Source organism: Tachypleus tridentatus, chromosome 1 (genome assembly GCF_004210375.1).
Source record: "Tachypleus tridentatus isolate NWPU-2018 chromosome 1, ASM421037v1, whole genome shotgun sequence".
In the NCBI taxonomy this organism is placed as follows: domain Eukaryota; kingdom Metazoa; phylum Arthropoda; class Merostomata; order Xiphosura; family Limulidae; genus Tachypleus; species Tachypleus tridentatus.
Window position 1 is genome coordinate 33,340,893 of NC_134825.1, and position 21,300 is coordinate 33,362,192.

Consider the following 21,300-nt stretch of genomic DNA (forward strand, 5'->3'; position numbering starts at 1 on the left):
CAGAACCTGGACAGCTCACAATCATAGAACCCACAATGAATTCTACTGTGTATCAGAGGGTGCTTGTGGATCATGTGAGACCATCTGTACGAAAATTAAAGCTGAAGTGGAACTGGAATCTATAACACGACAATGACTCAAAACATACCAGTAAATCCACCAAGGACTGGCTGAAAACTAAGAAATGGAGAGTCCTGGAATGGCTGAGTCAAAGCCCAGATCTTAATCCCATTGAGATGCTGTGAGGTGACTTGAAACGGGCTGTACATGCAAGAAACCCCTTACAGCTGAAAGAATTCTGCATTGAAGAGTGGGGAAAACATTCTTCAGACCGATATCAGAGACTGGTAGATGGCTACAAGAAGCGTCTCACTGCAGTTATTTCAGCCAAAGGGGGTAACACTAGCTATTAGGGGTAGGGTGTCCTAACTTTTCTCTCAGTTAGAATATGCATTTTTGTAGAATTACACTTAAAAAAGATCTTGAAAATTCTTTTCTTCAGTTTTATTTGTTTAATTATATTCCTATAATCTTTCAGTACTGTTGAAATTGAGATTAAATATCTATATATCCAAAAGTGTTACAAAAATACACAGGCTTTTATAAGGTGTCCTAACTTTCTCACATGACTGTATATTAGGGACGGCTAGCGCAGATAGCCCTCGAGTAGCTTTGCGCGAAATTCAAAACAAACAAACCATAATAAGCAAATTAATTCTGAGTTGATGTTATTACACTTCGCTCAAACTATCTATTAGGTTGTTCGGAATATAATGGCGGATTTTTAGATTTTATCTTAAGAAGTAATATAGAAAAATAACAGTAATTTGTCAGTAAAAATAGGTACCTAAGGAATATATATATTTCTGCAAACGAGTAAAAAGACTTTTTATTCCAAATGTGGTAGTCTGTACGTGAAAGATCTGGTGAGGAGGGTAGATGAGGCAATACATCACAATCCAATTCATTAAGCTTCTGGTGGGTCATTTGTGCAACGTATAGTTGAGCATTGTCATAAGCAAGATTGGTCCCTTACAGTTGACTAATGCTGGCACTTTTTCACACAACTACCTATACATTTCTTCCAATTGTTGACAATAAACTTCTTGCCCTATTCAAAAAAGTTGTAATGAATGATGCCTTTTGCAACCCATCATACTCTGACCATAATCTTGTTTTGATGCAATTGTGGTTATGTGAAGTGTTTAGGGGTACATCACACTCAACCCAATGCGCAATTCATTTTCTCTTGTCATAAAGTATCCATTTTTCATCACAAGATATTAAGCGATCAAGAAATGGGTCGCTTTTGTTGTTCTTCATTGAGTTCATGTGGAACCCATTTGTCCAGCTTGTTTACTTTTACAATTTCCTTAAGATGAGTTGATATTGTGGAAAATGAAACACCAAATTCCTGTGTCATTTCTCGAACAGTAATTTGTGAATTTTCTTCTAATTATATCCTCAAGTTCTCTTTGTAAACAGCGGAAAAACGTCCTCTACTTTTCTCATCTTGGATACTAAAGTCTCCTTTTCTGAATTTCGAAACCAAACGCTGAACTGTTCTGTCAGAAGAGGCTTCATCTCCTCGTGCTTGCTTTATATTGCTAGTTGACTGAGCAGTACTATAACAAAGTTTGAATTAATGCAGAAAAATGGCTCTTTTTTTCATCTTGACAAAAGAGCTATAGAATACTGATAATGAATAACTGATAAATAGATGACACATTCAAGTATCCTGTAATATGCAACTCATGACATAAAGTAATCCCTCTTTGTTACAATGCGCATGTTAATTTACAGAAGTGGAATCCGCCATTGTTTTCCGAACAACCTAATAGCTGATTTTTTTCTGGCAAAAATGTCCTCATAGAAATACTATTGTCCGAAGTTCATTCACTGAAATTCAACGATTTGTAATATTTGAAATATATTACCTTTCATATTTCAATTATGTAGTGTTTCCGATTAATAGGCGTTGATCACAATTATAGCTTCCGAAGCTTATAGAATCCTGACTGAAGCTGATTCATAATAACTTCACAGTTTCTTGGCGGGTTGGTTTATATTGATTTAAGGCAAATTTGTGGAACGTTCAACAATGTTCGAACACACTAACGTTTTTGTAAAACAAATATAGTTGATTATTACTTTCAAGAATCTTCTAGAAATTCAGAGAAAAGGTGGAACTTGCTCAATACACATCCAATAATATACGTCTCTTGTATGAAAATAAAATACTGTACTAAATTAAATGTAGGCAGTAAAGTAAACTTACAACAGTAAATCTGTTACAACATAGAAGTAGAATGTTTTGAAAGATCCAGATCTTTCGAAATGCATCGACTAAATAAAGAACAGTTGCTTTTGTAGTTTGTGTTTTTATAAGGAAAATCATTAAGATTTTCAAATATTATGTCAAATGTTAATTATATGTGAAAATTAGATAATTTCAAATAATGTAATGTATTCTTGAGTGAAAGATCCGCATACCGTTTTCCAGGAAATACTAGCACAAAATACATCTACAAATGCTGGTGTTAAAATTTCAACAAACACCACTTCTGGAATAGGTTACTGATATATGTACCATTTGAAAATATACCTAACGTCAAACACCACTTTGATTAGAAACCCCGGAATATAACGTGTTATCACTGTATCCATACGTGATAAACTTGAAATTAATTTAGATGATCATGCACTAAGAAGCCAGAGAAATTTTAACTACAGTTTTTTTGCTTATTTTTTTTTTTAGAAAAATATTCCCTGGTAGATGAACAAATTCGTGACTGAACATTAGATAAAAGGCATTGAGGGAAAAAAATACACGTTTTTTTGTTGATAAGAGTCATCCATAACGTGTTGACCCAACTCGAACTAGTAACCTATCTGTTACTAAGCAACGTATTTACAGCCAATGTAGTAAGAAACACAAGTTCCTTGACGTTAAAAATTATTCATTGCATATCTAAAGCTATTTTAATCACTTCAAACTACGCATAAAATACACGAACACTTATTATTTGTGACGGGCATGTATTTTACAATCACTATTATTAGTTGCACTGCCATTTTATTTCTGTTGTAGCTTATCAGTATTCAAAGTTTAAAGTCTTGTTTAAGATTTTACTTTTATTATTTTCGTAACAAAAACAACTTATACGTGCAATAGCCTGTTTCATTATCTTCAGTATTAGGCCTACTTAATGGTTAAGAAGAAAATGAACATAAACTATATGTTGTTTTGAGGGAAATGCAGTTTACACGACACATTCTAAATACTGATTTGAGTCTTTCGGTTAAGCTAAAAATACATGTAAATTGTTAAAAGCATATTTGTTACTTTACAAAGATATATCACAAATTTTCAAGACGTTCCAGATAAACGTAACTTTTAGTCGTGATCAGCATTGGATTTGGCTTATGCTATACATTGGGCGGTTTTCTTTATTATAGAAACTAGCGATTTGAAATTTATTTACAGCTTAGAGTAGAACACAGATCTCATCTATTATATCAGCCCAAGTATAAGCAAACGTAAATAATGAATTGAACCTACAGTAAAAAAATATTTTTGCTTTAAGCAACTTGGTGGTATTTACCAAGTTTTGAAAAGTTTTTAGCAAGCCTAACTCGTATATTCTCAGTAGTATTCACTTAAAACTATGGAGTAACTTTATCCACCATGAACCATTCCAGTAAGAAAAGTCGACAAAGTTGTTTCAAATTTTTGTTGTTGGCTAGGATAATTACATAATTTCAGTTATCATCATAACTTTAAATGTGTGTTGCATTAGAACCTTAAGGTTTAGCTGAAGGAATGAAATCTAAGACTTTAAAATGTTGCCACTCTACACCTTTTATGGCTAAACTTACAAACACAGTCTAGACCTGTTTGATTATATCTCTCATTAACTCTGTGTTACTTTCACTTTCATCAACTTTCTTTAGTGTTCGCACGGTATAAACTAAATAATACTCTCGTGTTAAAATTAAAATGAAGAGTCATGTCTAACAATAAGCTTCTATTCAAAAAAATATGTACAATATTTTTTATTGTATACAGAGACTGCTCTTAATTCATGCACAAAGCCTACTCATACAATTTGCACCAACATTTGTAGTCTACTTGAAGACCTCAATGTAGAACCAGTAATTCTCGAGATATATCATCCACTTCATGATTATCACACTGTTTATTTTGCACCTTTGGATGCATGAAATGGGCTAGTGGTCCATCTGGATGATGAACTCATCCTCTTTAGAAGTAGTTTTGGAACCTCCAGATGGTAAAGTATGCTGGCTAAATTCATTATTCTCATTGCTCAACAACTTTTTACCTATATACACATATATATATATATATATATATAATTGAAAGCACTCTGTTTTCTTGTTTTTGATACTGCTCTAATTCCCATGTTGGAAGCATTGGTTTCAACAATGAATAGTTTGTTCAAGTCTGTTATTTTTAGAATTGGTCAGATTTCTAACATGTTCTTTAACTTCTGGAATACATGTTCTGTGGTTTTTCTAACTTCAAATTGTTGGGTAGGCTTTTTCCAGTCAGACCAGTCAGTTGTTTCACGACTTCAGCATTGTTTGGTATAAACTTCCCAGGAACAAAAAAAAGTAAAAATTTGTTTCATAATGTAATATATTGTGTCTCATGGCACGTTGCATTGGTTATATTTATAGACATGAGAATGTTTTTTAGAATTTCAGCTTGCACAACAATACTGATGATAAACTAATGATAAACTTGAACCTGACGATGACCGAAGAAGGTCGAAACGTTGTTCGCTCTTCTATGTAAAGTGTTTTCTCAGCCCAAACGAGCCGTTTTTGCATATAAATAATGCTTACATACAAACAGATATTATTTATTATTTGTTTGTTTGTTTGTTTGTTTTGGAATTTCGCACAAAGCAACTCGAGGGCTATCTGTGCTAGCCGTCCCTAATTTAGCAGTGTAAGACTAGAGGGAAGGCAGCTAGTCATCACCACCCACCGCCAACTCTTGGGCTACTCTTTTACCAACGAATAGTGGGATAGCCCGTGACATTATAACGCCCCCACGGCTGGGAGGGAGAGCATGTTTTAGTACGACTCGGGCGCGAACACGCGACCCTCAGATTACGAAGCGCACGCCTTAACGCGCTAGGCCATATTATTTATTATTACATAGAATCTTTTGCAACTTTAGTGAATAGGCAGGAATTTCAAATACAGATTTAACAGTATAAATTATTATATTTCTAAATATAAATTTAACTTAAACGAACACTGATATTAAAATTAATAAATAATAGCAAAGCTGCAAAGCATCCCTGCTTAGAAAATTAAAAACTAACTTTAAATAATTTTAACTACGATATCACACACACACACATGTATATTAACAACAATACATAAAATATAAGTCAAAGAATTATTCAACTTCAATAACCATAATAGTATATAATGTAACACAAGTAACCTTATACCATAAAATTACATACCATGTGAAAATACATCAGCACAAATGCTATAAACCTTTTGATACGGATTATCTTCAAATCATATTCTTGTAACGACAAACTCCAATTAACAGTCTTTTGTTTTTACCCCTTCTTTGGTTTAAAAACATCAACGGGTTATGAATAAATGACAATAGGCTTTTGTGATGCATATACATACACATTGAAATGTTCATGTAAAGGATTTACCAATGTATACTTGTTTAAATGTCTATGTATGTTTTAGATAAATTAAAAGACGTAACATTAATAAACTGGGGACTCGTGTCCGAAATCTGAATCAGAGACCAAATTCGTTCTAAATTAAAATTCAATTGATATTTATCAGTGCCACAGACATATAAGTGAATTGCTTGGAAGTTTTTGAAGTTAAGAAATCAATGAGAAAAACTAAACTGTAAAACGTATTATTGAAATACTAGTCGATTATGATTTGTTTTCCCAGGAAGTAGTAGGGGAAAATTCTAACGTCTCCACTAGACAATACAAATCGAGTGATAAAAATAAGTTAGAAATCCAGCTAAAACACAAACAAATCAAGGCTAAGGAAGCTGGTGTCGAGGTCGAAAAAGAAAGCTCTTATCAAAAAAAAAAAAAAGAGAAAGATCACGTTCATATCAAAGCTGACAGAGAAAATGAACGTTTCAAGGCTAAATACGCACCTATAAAAGCCAAGAAAGAGAGAACAAGCTCGTATTGAAGCCGAGAAAGAAATTGGGCTAAAATAAATGAAACTTAGACTCAACTCTAATCGACCAATCCAAATTGATAACTTTGTATTCAATTGATATATTAAGGTACCATATATTTAATGATAATGAGGTTGATAAATATTTCCAACATTTTGAGAAGGCTGCCCAAACCATAGAATAGCCCACTAAAGAATGGTCATTATTACTACAGTGTTTTAACTGGTAAAGCAAATAAAGCATATCATGCTCTCCTTCTAGAAGACTGCAGCAGTGATGCTAAAGTTAAAGCAACTATTCTCAAAAGATACTAGTTACTCGTAAATGCTTATTGCCAAAGATTTCTAGGTTAATGCAAGCAAGATAATCAAATTTAACCCCCGTCACACCAAACATGCTCAAATTTTCAGCTGTGGGGGCTATATAAAGTGACGGTCAATCCCACTATTCGTTGGAAAAGAGTAGTCCAAGAGTTGGCGGTGGGTGGTGATGACTAGCTGCCTTTCCCCTAGTCTTAAACTGCTAAATTAAGGACGGCTAGCGCAGATAGCCCTCGTGTAGCTTTGCGCGAAATTCAAAATACAAACAAAGTTGTCCAAGAAAAAAATTGGTTTATTTTGATCGATTGTGTAATTAATTCTATGTATATTGGCAACAGTTTTGATAAATTAGGGCAATTATGGTTAATTGAGAAATTAAAATGCTGTACTAGTGACAACCTCAAACTTTCTTGGGTGAATAGAAAGTTGGAACACTACAGAAAGCAACTGCTTTTTCTAATGACTACACCTTATTATATAAAATCACTTTTCATAAAAAGAACTTCCCTCTATTTCAGAAAAAAAAACATGTATCAATGTCCTGAAATTGACGATTCCTGTAAAAGATCCAGCTTCTCTTGTTTGAAAACTGACAGGCAGAATTACACTTAGTCAAAACCTGTCTGTCATTTATGTTAAAACGTAGTAACGTTATGTCCGATTGTTGGTATTTGAAAAAGAAAAAGCTAACATGTATTCGTGACCACATATGGACGTAGTTTCACCAGATCACGCGATATTGTTGATTTGGCAATGATAAAGTGTCTGATGTAGTTAGTGAGGAATTTAAAGGTTTTTTGTCTGTTGGTTCTGTGTTTCTAACAAATGAGATTGCTAATCCGATACCCATACTATTTTACTTGATACTGGGGCGACTCAGTCATTGTAGTTGGAAGAAATATTACCTTTACATTCGAGTTCTGCCACTGGTGAGAGTGCTATTGTTCAGGGTATTGAAAGTATCTTTGTTAATGTTCTTCTTCATGACTGTTTCATCAAGAGATGCTTTCGGGACCAGTTGTGGTTGGAGTAAGACCTACTTTCTCAGTGTATCATTATTGTTGGCAAAGCTGTTGTCGAACCCAAAATGGGTAGCGTGCTGATCACTGCTTTGTCTACGGATGATATTGTTGAGGAGAACCCTGACGTATTTCTCTCGTGTGATGTGACTCTAGTTCAGGCTAAGAAATTAAGCTATAAACAAATGATAGACACGTGTTCAGAGGATGATGTTATAAATTTGAAAGTGAGGGATCTGGTTCAGCTGATGAAGTTCCACTTTTTAGAAGTAAACTGATTGCCGATCAAAAAAAGGAACCATAGATCCCTCCACTATTTATGCTCCCCGCCAGTACAGCGGTAAGTCTACTGATTTACAATTCTAAAATCAGGGGTTGATTCCTCTCGGTGGGCTCAGCGGATAGCCTGATATGGTTTTGCTATAAGAAAACACATACTCTATTATTTAAAACTGCACTCTCAAAAGATGAACTGGAGAAAGTTCCAAATGGTTATTTTCTCAAAAATAGTGTGTTCATTAGGAAATAGAGAGTAGTAAATATGTCAGCTTCAGAAAACTGAGCTGAGGTTTATCAAATTATTGTTTCTAAAGTATATCATTTCGAAATATTGTAAACTGCTAATGAACTCCTCATAGGAGGTTACGTAAGTGTAAACCAGACATATGATAAAATTATGAGACATTTTTTTGGAGAAAAATTAGTTTTGTAAAACTTGTCATACCTTGGTTGTAAGACCTAGCCAAAAAAATTCCCGTTTCTCCTTTTCGTAAAAAAAAAATTAATGTTCGATGAGAATCTGTTGAAGTTAAATGGTCGGTAATGTTCGAAATTAATAAATATTCCTGGTCAAATAACTGAAGTTCCCGATTAATAACTGTTAATCACAGTTATAGCTTTCGAGGTTTATAGTACAACAACTACACCAAACTACAACGCGTGGCGTTCGTAACATTTAGAAGTGTGAGGAAGGTTTTAAGAAATTTCCACCTGCACAATGAATACAAATATCTCTTTGATTCTCACTCTCGAGAATCTTCTACAAGTTTAGTAAATATGTGGGATTTTCTCAATACAGATATAAGATTATAAGTTATGTACATTTTTAAATATAAATATAACACAAACAAATATCAACATTAAAATATTTATATAATAAAGAATCCTTCAATATCTACATAAGATGAATATATTGTCATCTGAGTTTTTCAAGTTAAGCAATGTATCAGTTTTGTATCGAACTGGCTGGGAGTGTGTACGTGTGAACAAATAGCCACAACCTTCTGAAGTGTATCTGGTTACTCTAGCATAAGTGAAAATATTTACGAATTTATTCCGACCAGAACATGCTCCTCCTTATTGAAATAAGAAAAGGAAACATTCAGTATGTGGATATAGGGGTTCGTGGAATTAGTATCTATTTGTGATCCAAAAGGGAGTTCGTACGCACCCTCAAAGTCCCCTGATATACTGAAGCTTATAATTATAGCTAGTTAATAGAAAGGGACGACCCTTTCAAACAACTAGAAGGATTTTAACATGATCACCTTGTGACGTTTACTAGGAATTCACGGTGTTCAGCATAGAATCTGTTCATACAAGTTGATTTTCTGTACACGTCGCTTAATCTTAAACAGGATATTAAACTAGAGTTTTGAAAGCCACCCTGACGTTAGACATCGCAAGCAATCCTGTTATGGGTGTCGTTTGCAAACAGTTTGGTCTTGCTCTTTGTTCTGTCAGTGAAGGGAGCCTTTAAAATTCTACTTTCTTATTCACAGAGTATATAACACGATACATTGAAACCGTCACGAATTTGTTTTCCCCATTAAATACAGAATACATTATAGGACGCCCCTTAGTGGCACAGCGGCATGTATGCAGACTTACAAAGCTAGAAACCTGGTTTCAATACCCGTGGTGGATAGTTTACAGATAGCCCACTGTGTAGGTGCAAATAACAATAAGAAATAACCTTATACCACAAACTAATTTTAATTTTTCGTTTTAATCTTCATCTAACATATGATAGAACTGAGATTACATATATATAATATATTTTCGTTTCTTTTAAAGGAATATCTGCTTTTAATGTTTTGGCAACTGAGACACAGGAACACCCATCGCAAGGTACATTCCAGGTAAGAAACGTCTATTAATTTCGACGTTTATACAATAAACATTTAAAATCCACAATAGATAGTTTCATAGTTGTCTATTTCAATTTTGTCAGAACTCGCCGCCTCTTTCCACTGATCTCCATCCTGGTGAGATTGTTGACCCTACGACTGCCATCTTGAGTCATCTCCTCTTCGATTGCACTAATAGGCCCGATGGCGCATATCCTGATTATCAGAAAGCGTGTAGGTTGTTCTATTTGTGTGAGAGCGGCCGAAGACACATTTTCTGGTGTTCCAATGGCACCGTTTTCAACCCTGACTCGGGACATTGCGACGCGCCTCACAGGGCAAGTTGTGTTGATCCAGAGAAGTCATCTTGGCCAACGTTGGTTGGAGACTGTGGTGACCAGGAAGATGGAATTTACACCGACTATGAAAGTGAATGCCGCAAATTTTATTTTTGTAAAGGTAAAGAAGTTTATGTAAGAAGGATGTGACAATAATTAATTAGTGTCAAGCCAGTTTATGTAAGAAGGATGTGACAATAATTAATTAGTGTCAAGCCAGTTTATGTAAGAAGGATGTGACAATAATTAATTAGTGTCAAGCCAGTTTATGTAAGAAGGATGTGACAATAATTAGTTAGTGTCAAGCCAGTTTATGTAAGAAGGATGTGACAATAATTAATTAGTGTCAAGCCAGTTTATGTAAGAAGGATGTGACAATAATTAATTAGTGTCAAGCCAGTTTATGTAAGAAGGATGTGACAATAATTAATTAGTGTCAAGCCAGTTTATGTAAGAAGGATGTGACAATAATTAATTAGTGTCAAGCCAGTTTATGTAAGAAGGATGTGACAATAATTAATTAGTGTCAAGCCAGTTTATGCTTATTGATACTTCAGCTTGTTTTATAGATATTTATACACATGTAATGTAAAGCTACAGAGATTTATTGTAGATTCATATGAGCTCAGCATGGCTAGGTGGTTAAAGCATTCGACTCATAATCCGAGGATTGCGGGTTCGAATCGCCGTCACATCAAACATGCTCGTCCTTTCAACCATGGGGGCGTTATAATGTAATGGTCAATCCCACCACTCGTTGGCAAAAGAGTAGCCCAAGAGTTGGCGGTGGGTGGTGATGACTAGTTGCCTTCCTTTTAGTATTACACTGCTAAATTAGGGACGGCTAGCTCAGATAGCCCTCGAGTAGCTTTGTACAAAATTAAGAAAAACTTATAGAATACATAAATCCACATTTAATCACAACATTGACTTTCAAACTTGCTTTCATTTTTTATCTAAGGTACAGTGGGATTGGTTTAATTTAGGACAAAACAGCAAACACTGTTTTAATTGCCAGAAACCAAACTTACTTTAAATGCCACATGACTCCCAAGTAAGCTACACTTAGTGTTACTTGTTTTGAGTACAAATTTAGTCTAAAGTGAGATATATTCTTTAAGTGGCTATCGATAATGTTTATGGCCTTAAGCCACTGTCTTTTGTATCCTAAAGAATCAAGCATCATATATACTATTAGGCAGAGCTGGCAAATACAACAAGTGGTTCATATTTCAACATTTTTTATTTTTCCAGGCAGATTAAGTCACCGAAAAATATGGTTAAGATTTCAATTTTTTTTCAGTGAGAATGGGCTGACACAAAACGTAACCAAGATTTCCACATATTTTCTCTATGTAGAGAGAAGGAGCACAACAAATTATTAATAATTTAACATTTTTTCTCTATTTAAAATGAACCGACACAAGAAGTGATTACGTTATTTTAACTTTTCAGTCACAATACTTTCGTATATACGCGCAAAGTTAGTAAGAACAGTCTGCGCTAGCCATCAATAATATTGAAATGATCGGCTAGAGGAAAGGCAGATTGTAAACAGTATCTACCGCCAATTCTTTGACAGAATAGTGGGATTTAATAATAATAATTTAACTTAAAATAGCTTATCATAAGAGAAAACGTTGGAAAAATGACTTTATTTATTTAAAATCGATTCTCGGGTGACTAACATATAGTCAAAAAGAAATTATATGATATACATATACAACCGACAAAAGGTAATTATCCTAAAGTTGATTTTAATAAAATAAACTGTTTTTTCCTAATTTGTGTCTAATAACAAATTTTATGTCATCTTGAAATACATAAAAGAATCAGCAGAACTCTCTTCAATTTGCCTGTATGATGGATTTGACTGTCACCCTTATAATGCACCAACGACCCAAAATGCAAATAGCATTTTTTTTTTTGCGGTAAGAGAACGCGATGTTGACCCCTGACCATTGTTTGACTCGCAGAGCTGGTCGACATAACAAATGGTTAATATTTTACTGTCTTCTCTTACTGCAGTGTGGGTTGACATAACAAATGGAAGAACTTTATTATTTTTTCTCCGATCAGAGTGGGGGAAGACCCCACAGTGGCACAACGGTACGTCTCCATATTTACAACACTAGAAACCGAGTTTCGATATCCGTGATTGGCAAAGCATAGATAACCCATTGTGTAGCTTTTGCTTAACTTCACACGAACGATATTTTCTCTCTGCAAAATTGGTCGATACAAGAAATGGTTAGCATCTTATTGTTTTTCTTCCCCTACCAGAGTGTGACAACTTCACAAATGTTTGCGTTTTTCTTATATCAAAGCCACATGAGGCTATCTGCTGAGACAAACGAATGGAATCGAACCCCTGATTTTAGCGCTGTAAATCCATAGACTTACCGCTGTACTAGCGGAGAACAAACAAATGTTTACAAATTATTATTTCTTCTTCCCCAGAGTGGGTTGGCACAACAAATGATCAGTAATTTATTATTTTTTATCCCCCAGAATTGATCGATAGAACAAATGGTTAGTAATCTATTATTTGTCTTCCTTCCCCAAAGTGGATAAACACAACAAATGCTTAAGATTTTAACAGCGTTTCTTTATGTAGATTGGATCTAGATCAACACTGGTTAGGAGTTAAGTAACTTTCCTTCCATTAGAGCCAAAACATCAAATATTATGATTTCAACACATTTTTTATAAATAACCAGTTTCATATTTCACATACACAGATACGTTACTGCTAATAAAACATTTGATTACGTGGGTTGTTCTTACGTAGTGTGATAAATATTTGAAAGTTTCAGATTTATAAACGTAAAATAAAACTTGTCTATGTAACAATAAAAAAATTGTCTTTCATAATGCGCAAGTGTAATAAGTTTTTTTGTCACGAGGGTTTCATTACTGTTATTTTTCTTTTAATAGCCGGTGAGAAACTGGTTTTCAGCTGTCCTGGAAACAAACGTTTTGACTGGAGGACCGGATCGTGTCGAGAAGTATTAGACGTGCCATGTTCTAAACTGTCCTGTGAAAAAAAGCCTGATGGGATATTTACTGATTATTCAGAAAATTGTAAACGGTATTATCTATGTCGCAAGGAGGAGAGGACAGAGTACGTTTGTCCACCAGGGAAGATATTTAATGAGAGGATAATGAAATGTAACGGTCCAAAAGGTGTGCATTGCTCCAACATTTCTTCTTTTAACTGCAATGGTTTGCCCGATGGTTATTATCCGGAATATGACAATAATTGCAGAGCGTTTTATCTCTGTGCTAATAGTAAGCTGAAAAGTTATTCCTGTCCCGCAAATCTGGCTTTTAGCAAGCGTCTGTTAGCATGTGACTACCCGTCTAAAGCAAGGTGTGAAAAACCTGCAGAAACTTATTGTCAGAGTAAGCCTAATGGCATTTATCCTCTTATTGAAACTGGATGTAGAGAATTCGTGATTTGTAGGGATAGTCATGTGACGCACCTTGGTGCCTGTAGCCAGGGCAAACTTATGAATCCAGCTACTTGGAAGTGTGACCCTAGTCCTTTGGTAAAATGCGTTTCAGTAAAAGATCCTGACTGTGAAGATAAAACGGATGGACTTTATCCTGATATTAACACTGGCTGCTCTGCTTACTTTTTGTGCATAAACCACCGCAGAGTCGTCACGAAGTATTGCCCCTCATCGTCTCTGTTCGATGTTTCAACTGGGAGCTGTCTGTCGTCATCTCTCGTGCACTGTCATCATCCTGACAACAGTCCTACATTGGCCAGCTATCGTCACTGGGATATATCGCAGTATGGATGTGAAGGCCGAGTGGGATTGTTTCCGGATTTCGTCACGGAGTGTAGTCGCTACTACGTTTGCGCATATGGACGCAGGGAGCTCAGAAACTGCCCTGAAGGTATGAAATTTAATATAGTTACCAGACAATGCGAGGATCCTAGCTCAGTTTCATGCACGGCACCGCAAGTTCTTGGTGCTTTTCGATGTTTACAAGGTGATGAAGGAATATATGTGGACGTAAGTAGTAACTGCAAGAGATGGCACGAGTGTTGGGATAATGTGGGAGAAACCTACCGATGTCCCGCGGGAAGATGGTTTAATGCGTTCACGCGTTCCTGTGATGGAAGCACTGATAACCAATGTGAGAACAATGGAGTCGAATCAGTCCGTCCCTATTCCTTCGAATCTCGAATAATTCGAGTTTTACAGAAAACAAAAACTTCGTTCGGTTGCCAAGCAAAACGTAATGGTTTTTACACACTTGGAGAAGAAAACTGTAGGCTATTTCATATTTGTGCTAATGGACAAACATTTTCATACATGTGTCCTGAAGATCTAGTGTATAATCCAGATTCTGAATCCTGTGATGATCCGATTAGAGTAAATTGTGAACAGATAAAAGAACAGTGGACCAAATCTAATGACGGTTTTTCTTGTAGTTCTAAAACTGATGGCATGTATCCAGATTACTTAAGTCGTTGTAAAAAGTACTTTATCTGTGAAAAGGGTTTGAGGAAGGAATCCTTTTGTCCCGATGATCATATGTTTAACAGAATTACTTTATTTTGCGAACTAGAATCTGATGTCATTTGTAAACCTCCACTCACAGAGGAATACCCAGGAACTCTGTCTTTATCAGTTAATCCTGATGACTCGGTACAATTTGATGTAGAAGAAAATAATAGTTCCATCAGTGATCAACCGTTGGTTATTAATTCTTCAGAAGATGTTAAATCTATAAACTTTACCGCGACACAGGGTGCAATGAGAAAAACACAGAAACAAAATCTAACACTTTCACACAGTAGAAACCATACTAAAGAGCATCAAATACTTAATGAAGACCAAAGATATGGAGAGAAAACATCAACCGAGCAAATTCATATAATCCAAGATGCTGATTTTAAAAGAACAAACAATAAATTTGTGAATAATGGAGTAACAACCCAACTTCCAAGAAGATATGAATATCTGTATTACGACATCTACGACTATCCTAATCTCTTTAATGATCATATAAATAACGAAAATAAATCTGGCGGCAACCAGACTCTTATTATAAAAACCGATATTCGTAATGTTGTCACCAAGAAAACAGATGGTAAGAGCCAAAACGAAGACATTAAACTGGTGAATAAGGAACATGAAAATATTCAGAAAAAGGTGATTGAGAAAAATCCCATAGATCAAACAAATGAAACGAAGAAAACAAACGATCAGAATTTGAAAAGTGAATTAACAGCACATATTCCCAAAGAATACGAATATTACTATTATGCAATTTATGACTATCCTGATTTTGAAGATCATAAAAAAGACATAGGAAAAAACGTAGATCAAGACCAAAGTTTTTCTCTCAGTGCTAATAATCATCAAGCTGACATGAAGAAAGGTGTCCATTTAACAGGCGAAAATATTAATTCAACCCAAAATGTAATAACGTATGATCATTTTGACGATTATGATATTTCAGAGAGCAGTATAACAAATGAGAAAAAGAAAATACAAACAGTCAATGAACTGGTTATTACTACAGTATTACCAGTTTCAGTTACTTCATCTGCAACGCTCGAGAAACCTTCAGAATATGAACGAGAAACTCTCGAACCTGTAGGTCTCATTCTTACAACTGAAACAAATAATGCTGTTTTAAACGTTGAAAATGAAAGAAATAGTGTTGAAGAACAGTATTTGTCATCAGACCTTGCAAATGAAACAAGCAGTTTAGTTTTACGTTTTGCAAACGAAACAAACTCTTTGGTGTTAGGTGAGGAAAGAGAAAGAGGCAGGATGGTGTTAGCTCATGAAAATGAGAGAAATATTCTGGTAGCAGGTCTTGATAACAAAACATATAGTTTGGTATCAGGATTCCCAAATAACTCTAGCAATTTGGCGTTAAATAATTCTAACAAAACCAATAGTTTGATGTCAACGCTAGAGACTAACACAGGCAGTTTAGTGTTAAATGACGAAAATGAAACTAACAGTTTAGAGTTAGAGCTGGTAAATAACACAAATCTGAAGCCGAAATATAATTCCTATGGAGTTGAACTTCAACAAGGAGCTTCATCTTCGACTGATACTTTGTTTGTAGATGGCCATGAATCTGATCAGTCTCCTATTGAGGCGAAACCTGAAACCATTAACCCTACAAAATTGTCTCTATCTGACATCGCAATAACAGAGTCAACATTATCAACTAATTTTGGATTCAAATGTCCATATAAAGAAATTGGTTTCTTTCCAGACTACGAAAGTGGCTGCAAGCAATTTCACATATGTTATCGAAATATCAGGAAAACATACAGCTGCCCAAGTGTATTACTCTTTAACCCCGAGTCCAAAAATTGTGACCTTCCTGAAAATGTTTTTTGTCAATCTCCAGAAATTTCAAAGGAAGGAAAGCTTCATTGTGAAGGGAAAATCAATGGATACTATCCAGATTATAAAGCAGGATGTCGGAAATATTATGCATGTTTGAAAGATCAAGTACTTGTGTATACTTGTCCTACAGGAAAACTGTTCAACGTAAGAACAATGGCCTGTGATTTGGCCGAAGCTGTGACTTGTACAGATTCTGGTAAACAGACTATCGATATTAAAGTACAATCAACAGGAAACGATGTAGTTGATAAAGTTTCTAAATCAACTCATGTTCACGGTGTCCCTCACCGTTTTTTATTTGATTGTTCTGATAAACCTGATGGTTTTTATCCCGATTATGCCAGGTTTTGTCACGTGTTTTATCGTTGTAAGGATGGTATGAAGATTTCCCACTACTGTAAACAAGGATTTTTATTTAATTCAGAATTAGGAATGTGTGACTTTGAAGAAAACGTTAAATGTAACTTCACTGTAAGTGAAAGTTCAACAACGAAACTGTGATATAGTGAGAGAATATATAATTCGTGAAATGTAAAGATGTATAGAAATTACGAATATTGTAGGTTTTGTAATAATGCTCTTCCTAAGCAGTCTTAACGTCTATTTTTGAGGGAAGTCAGGGTACGAACATAAGAAGTAGTGCTGTTTACAAAAGTTTAACTGCGACTAGGAAGCAAAATAAAAATATGTTTATCTAACTTGTTGCAGATTATTTCATAAATTGATTAAATATATATATTAGCAAATTTACACATAGCAATGCTTTTGTTCCTCAGTTTTACAATGTCACGTGCTTTTGTTCTTATCAGTTGGTTACTGAAGTATTCTCAAATGGAATGTGATAATAGGTTCTTGGCATATTGTAGGTTTTAGCAGTGTTGGTAAATTCTGACGCTTACTTTTAGTTTTCTGTTATTTATAATTTGCAATAATAGTTTCCCGATATCTTAAAAAGGAAAAATAGACTGACAATAAAATATTATTTATATGCTTTTTTTCTGAACAGATATGTATTTATTGAACATAATTTTACATTGAAAGTAATTCTGTGACACTCGTAATTTTGAAGGTTATACTACTTTTAAGTAACAAAAAGTAAAACTGAGCTGACAATAAAAAAAAAATTACTTATACACTTTGTATGAATAGAGAGACATTTATTGAATGTAAGTTTACATTGAAAAGAATGCTATATAAGTATTTATTTCGAAAATTGTGCTAATTTTAATAACACATAAAGCCAAGGGCCTTTCTGAAATATACACGTAGGAAGAGTAAATAATTCTTTCAGTAAAAAAAGAATTGTAAACTAGAAGTTTATAACCATAATTTAGGGTTATTAAGCCAATTTTTTTCTTAGTACAAGCTTTTCCTTGACTTAGTGGTAAGGCAATGGGTTTATGACGTCAAAATTCGGGCTTAGATTCCCGCGGTGGAAAGAGCACAGATAACCTAATGTGGAGTTTTAGCATAACAACAAATAAACATATACTTTTGTGCAGAACCCCCAATGGCTCAGCGTAATCATCACAATCAGATTTCAACACTCGTAGTAAATAGAGTTATTATGTAACTTTATATTTAGGAGCAAACAGGGAAACAATCCTTGTAAACAAAATATTTAGAATAACTAACTCCTCAAGGTTCTCTTTTCCCCCGAAGTAACGATATCATGTAAGCGACATTTTCTGTATTTTTTTCACCTTGTGATTTTGTTACTTTTAATAAATTTGGATGTCAACCATCCTCATTCATTCACTGTATGAATTCAGCACTAAGTTTGATCTTGTGTAGATCAAAGTTTGACTTTATTGTAAGTTACTTTTCAAAGAAAAATCAACAAGTGAGTAATAATTTATAAAGGAATTAATATAAACACTATCGAAATCATGAAATTTTTGACATAATGTGAAGACCTTTTTAGGGCATTAATAAAAATAATTAACAAATTAGATATTTTTATGCAGTTGAAAGTTGAATTGTGACAGTGAAGCGATCGATAAAAAAATGTATGCCGAATTTAATGGAAGAATAGAAAAGAGATACCAGTTCTGTAGCCTTATAGAACTAAAGTTTTTTTTTTTAATTTCGCGCAAAGCTACACGAGGGCTATCTAGGCGAGCCGTCCCTAATTTAGCAGTCATCACCACCCACCGCCAACTCTTGGGCTATTCTTTTACTAACGAATAGTGGTATTGACAGTCACATTATAACGTCTTCACGGCTGAAAGGGCGAGCATGTTTGATGTGACAGGGATTCTAACCCGCGACCTTCAGGTTAACCACCTGGCCATGCCGGGTCAATAACATTTGAATAAGTTACAGTTTATAAGAGGTTGTATTCTCTTTATTATATGTTTATAATTTGAGCTACTGAGATCACAAAGTACGATATTTTAATTTAAAAAATTCGACAGCAATATAAAATCACACCTGTAGACAATAAATAGAATGAACACAGTTCTAGCTATACATAAAATAGCTAGAAAATCTTATAAACATGTTTTGAAATGTGTTACCTTTTGCAAAAGCTTCATGGGCAAACTAGAAATCCACTCCTGATAAAATCTGTAGAATCAGGAAGACACTTTTAATTTTCTGACTGATTTCTGCTTCCATTCCAAAATTTACAAAATCAGATTTTTTTAAAAAGAGAATTACGTAACGTTTTCTGGGAAGTTCGCTTCTTTGATAGTTTCAACATTTATACTAATTCGCTATACAAGTTAAAAATTTAACTTTAATTTATATATACTTGTCGCTGCCACATGTAAAACGTTTGTACTGAAAATTAAATCACAAAAACATGGATCTTTCAAGGTTTCACTTAATGTCACAGCCAAAATCATTTTATAAATTTGTAAGTGCTGTCAACAGTTTTATATTCGACTTATCAGGTTCAAATATCTCAGTAAACGTAGGACATAAATTAGACTGTCTTGGCTACTATTTTTTTCTTTGTGAAAGAATAGACGTAACCGTATTTCTGTTTGTTATTTCGGATAGGCTTTCGTGTTATACTTCATGATGTAGATTTACATTATCCATAACGTTTCTGCACGTATAATAAATTTTTGAGACTTAACAGTGGTCATTGTTCTAAAATGAGTTTTTTTCTTCCAAAACGGGCCTGGCATGGCCAAGCGCGTAAGGCGTGCGACTCGTAATCCGAGGGTCGCGGGTTCGCGCCCGCGTCGCGCTAAAACATGCTTGCCCTCCCAGCCGTGGGGGCGTATAATGTTACGGTCAATCCCACTATTTGTTGGTAAAAGAGTAGCCCAAGAGTTGGCGGTGGATGGTGATGACTAGCTGCCTTCCCTCTAGTCTTACACTGCTAAATTAGGGACGGCTAGCACAGATAGCCCTCGAGTAGCTTTGTGCGAAATTCAAAAAAACAAACAAAACAAAAACAATCTTCCAAAACACTCGCTAGGTACTTGACACTTACAACAACTTAGAACAACAAAGAGCAAAATACACTTGCTTACTTTCAACTGATCGAATGAGTATTCTTGTATTCTGAGAAATGTTGTCCTTAGTTCTCTTATCTTACTGTTTAATACGATGTTTTGATGCCTACAATGAAGGTGACATCCAAACATTAGAGTGTAGCTATCAACAATTTAGAGACTTATGCACACGAAAAAGTAGAGTTTGATAAACGTTTACGATGATTATTCAGCTGACTGTGGATCTCTGAAAGCAAGATCGTTCTTTAATTGAACATAAATGTTATCGTAACTGAAGGCTGGTTGCGCATATCTGTACACATATTGCTTGCTTGTTGAATTTTCTGCAAATCTACTAGAGGGCTATGTAGGCTTGCTCTCCCTAAGTTTGAAATGATATATTAGAGGGTAGATAGTTTGTCAATACCACCCACCGCCAGCTCTTAGGCTCCTCTTTACTAACAAACAATGTGATTGATTGTTATGTTATTACATACTCTAGGCGAGCATGCTCGGTAACAGGTTTCAAACCCACGGTCCGTAATTTGCGAGGCAATACGTATGTTGTATTTTTATATTGATGTACTGAAAAAAAATTAGGTTAACTGCAGTGTGATTAGTATAATGAGAAGCGTCAGTGACTAAAAATAAATATATTACTTACTTTTCACAATTATCGAGCTGTTGGGCTTACATATGTCCGTTACTGATATAATTATACACTTTTAAAAAGGGAAATTTTTAAATTAGAGGAATAATGGTTTCACAACTAAGAGAACCCAAAGTTCGAAATAAATGAAAACTCTGTTTTTGGAACTATAAATTAATGTAATGTACTTGCAAAGAGATATCCTTATATATGTATGTAAAATAATAAAAAGCAGTGAGTTTTGTTTTAACTATGAGGGCGTCAGAGACAGTTATTTAGACAGATTATCACAACATCTAATGGCTCCGAGAAATGAAACACAGAAGGAATGTGTGGAAAAGTACATTGAAAAATAGTCAAACGGTAAAAGAGTGTGTTGGTTATTAATGTATTAAAAGATACTTTGTCTATATAAATCATTTTGAACAAATAATCTAAAGTAGCACAGTAGTATGTTAGCGGACTTGTAGTGCTAGAAATGACGTTCCGATATCCGTCTTCAGAAGAGCACAGATAGCTCTTTATGTAGGTTAGTGCTTAATAACAAACAACAATAAATAACTACAAACTACATGTACTCGTGTTTATAGGACACATTAAATATATAAACATCTCCAATTTTCTATTAGACCAAATATCCCACACACATAAATCATTTTAATGGCATTTATTGGGAATCTTTTATGGTTCAGTTTTTTTAGATATATAAAATATAGAAGTTTGAACATTTATTTGTTAAAGTTCTCAAAATGCTGGAAATAAGCAGAAGGAAATTATTTTTCATATAGAATAT

General features: G+C 34.5%; 1 protein-coding gene across 1 annotated transcript in view; it reads left to right on the forward strand.

Annotated features, from left to right (window-relative positions):
- LOC143245576 (uncharacterized) overlaps positions 1-17,691 on the forward strand; it is a 41,200-nt gene extending 23,509 nt beyond the window's left edge. Inside the window, exons 2-4 of the mRNA XM_076491938.1 lie at positions 9,627-9,691; positions 9,784-10,138; positions 12,955-17,691. Of these exons, the coding sequence (XP_076348053.1) occupies positions 9,627-9,691; positions 9,784-10,138; positions 12,955-16,910 (4,376 nt within the window). The 3' untranslated portion in view covers positions 16,911-17,691. The remainder of the gene's footprint in view (positions 1-9,626; positions 9,692-9,783; positions 10,139-12,954) is intronic.
- The last annotated feature ends 3,609 nt before the right edge of the window (positions 17,692-21,300 follow it).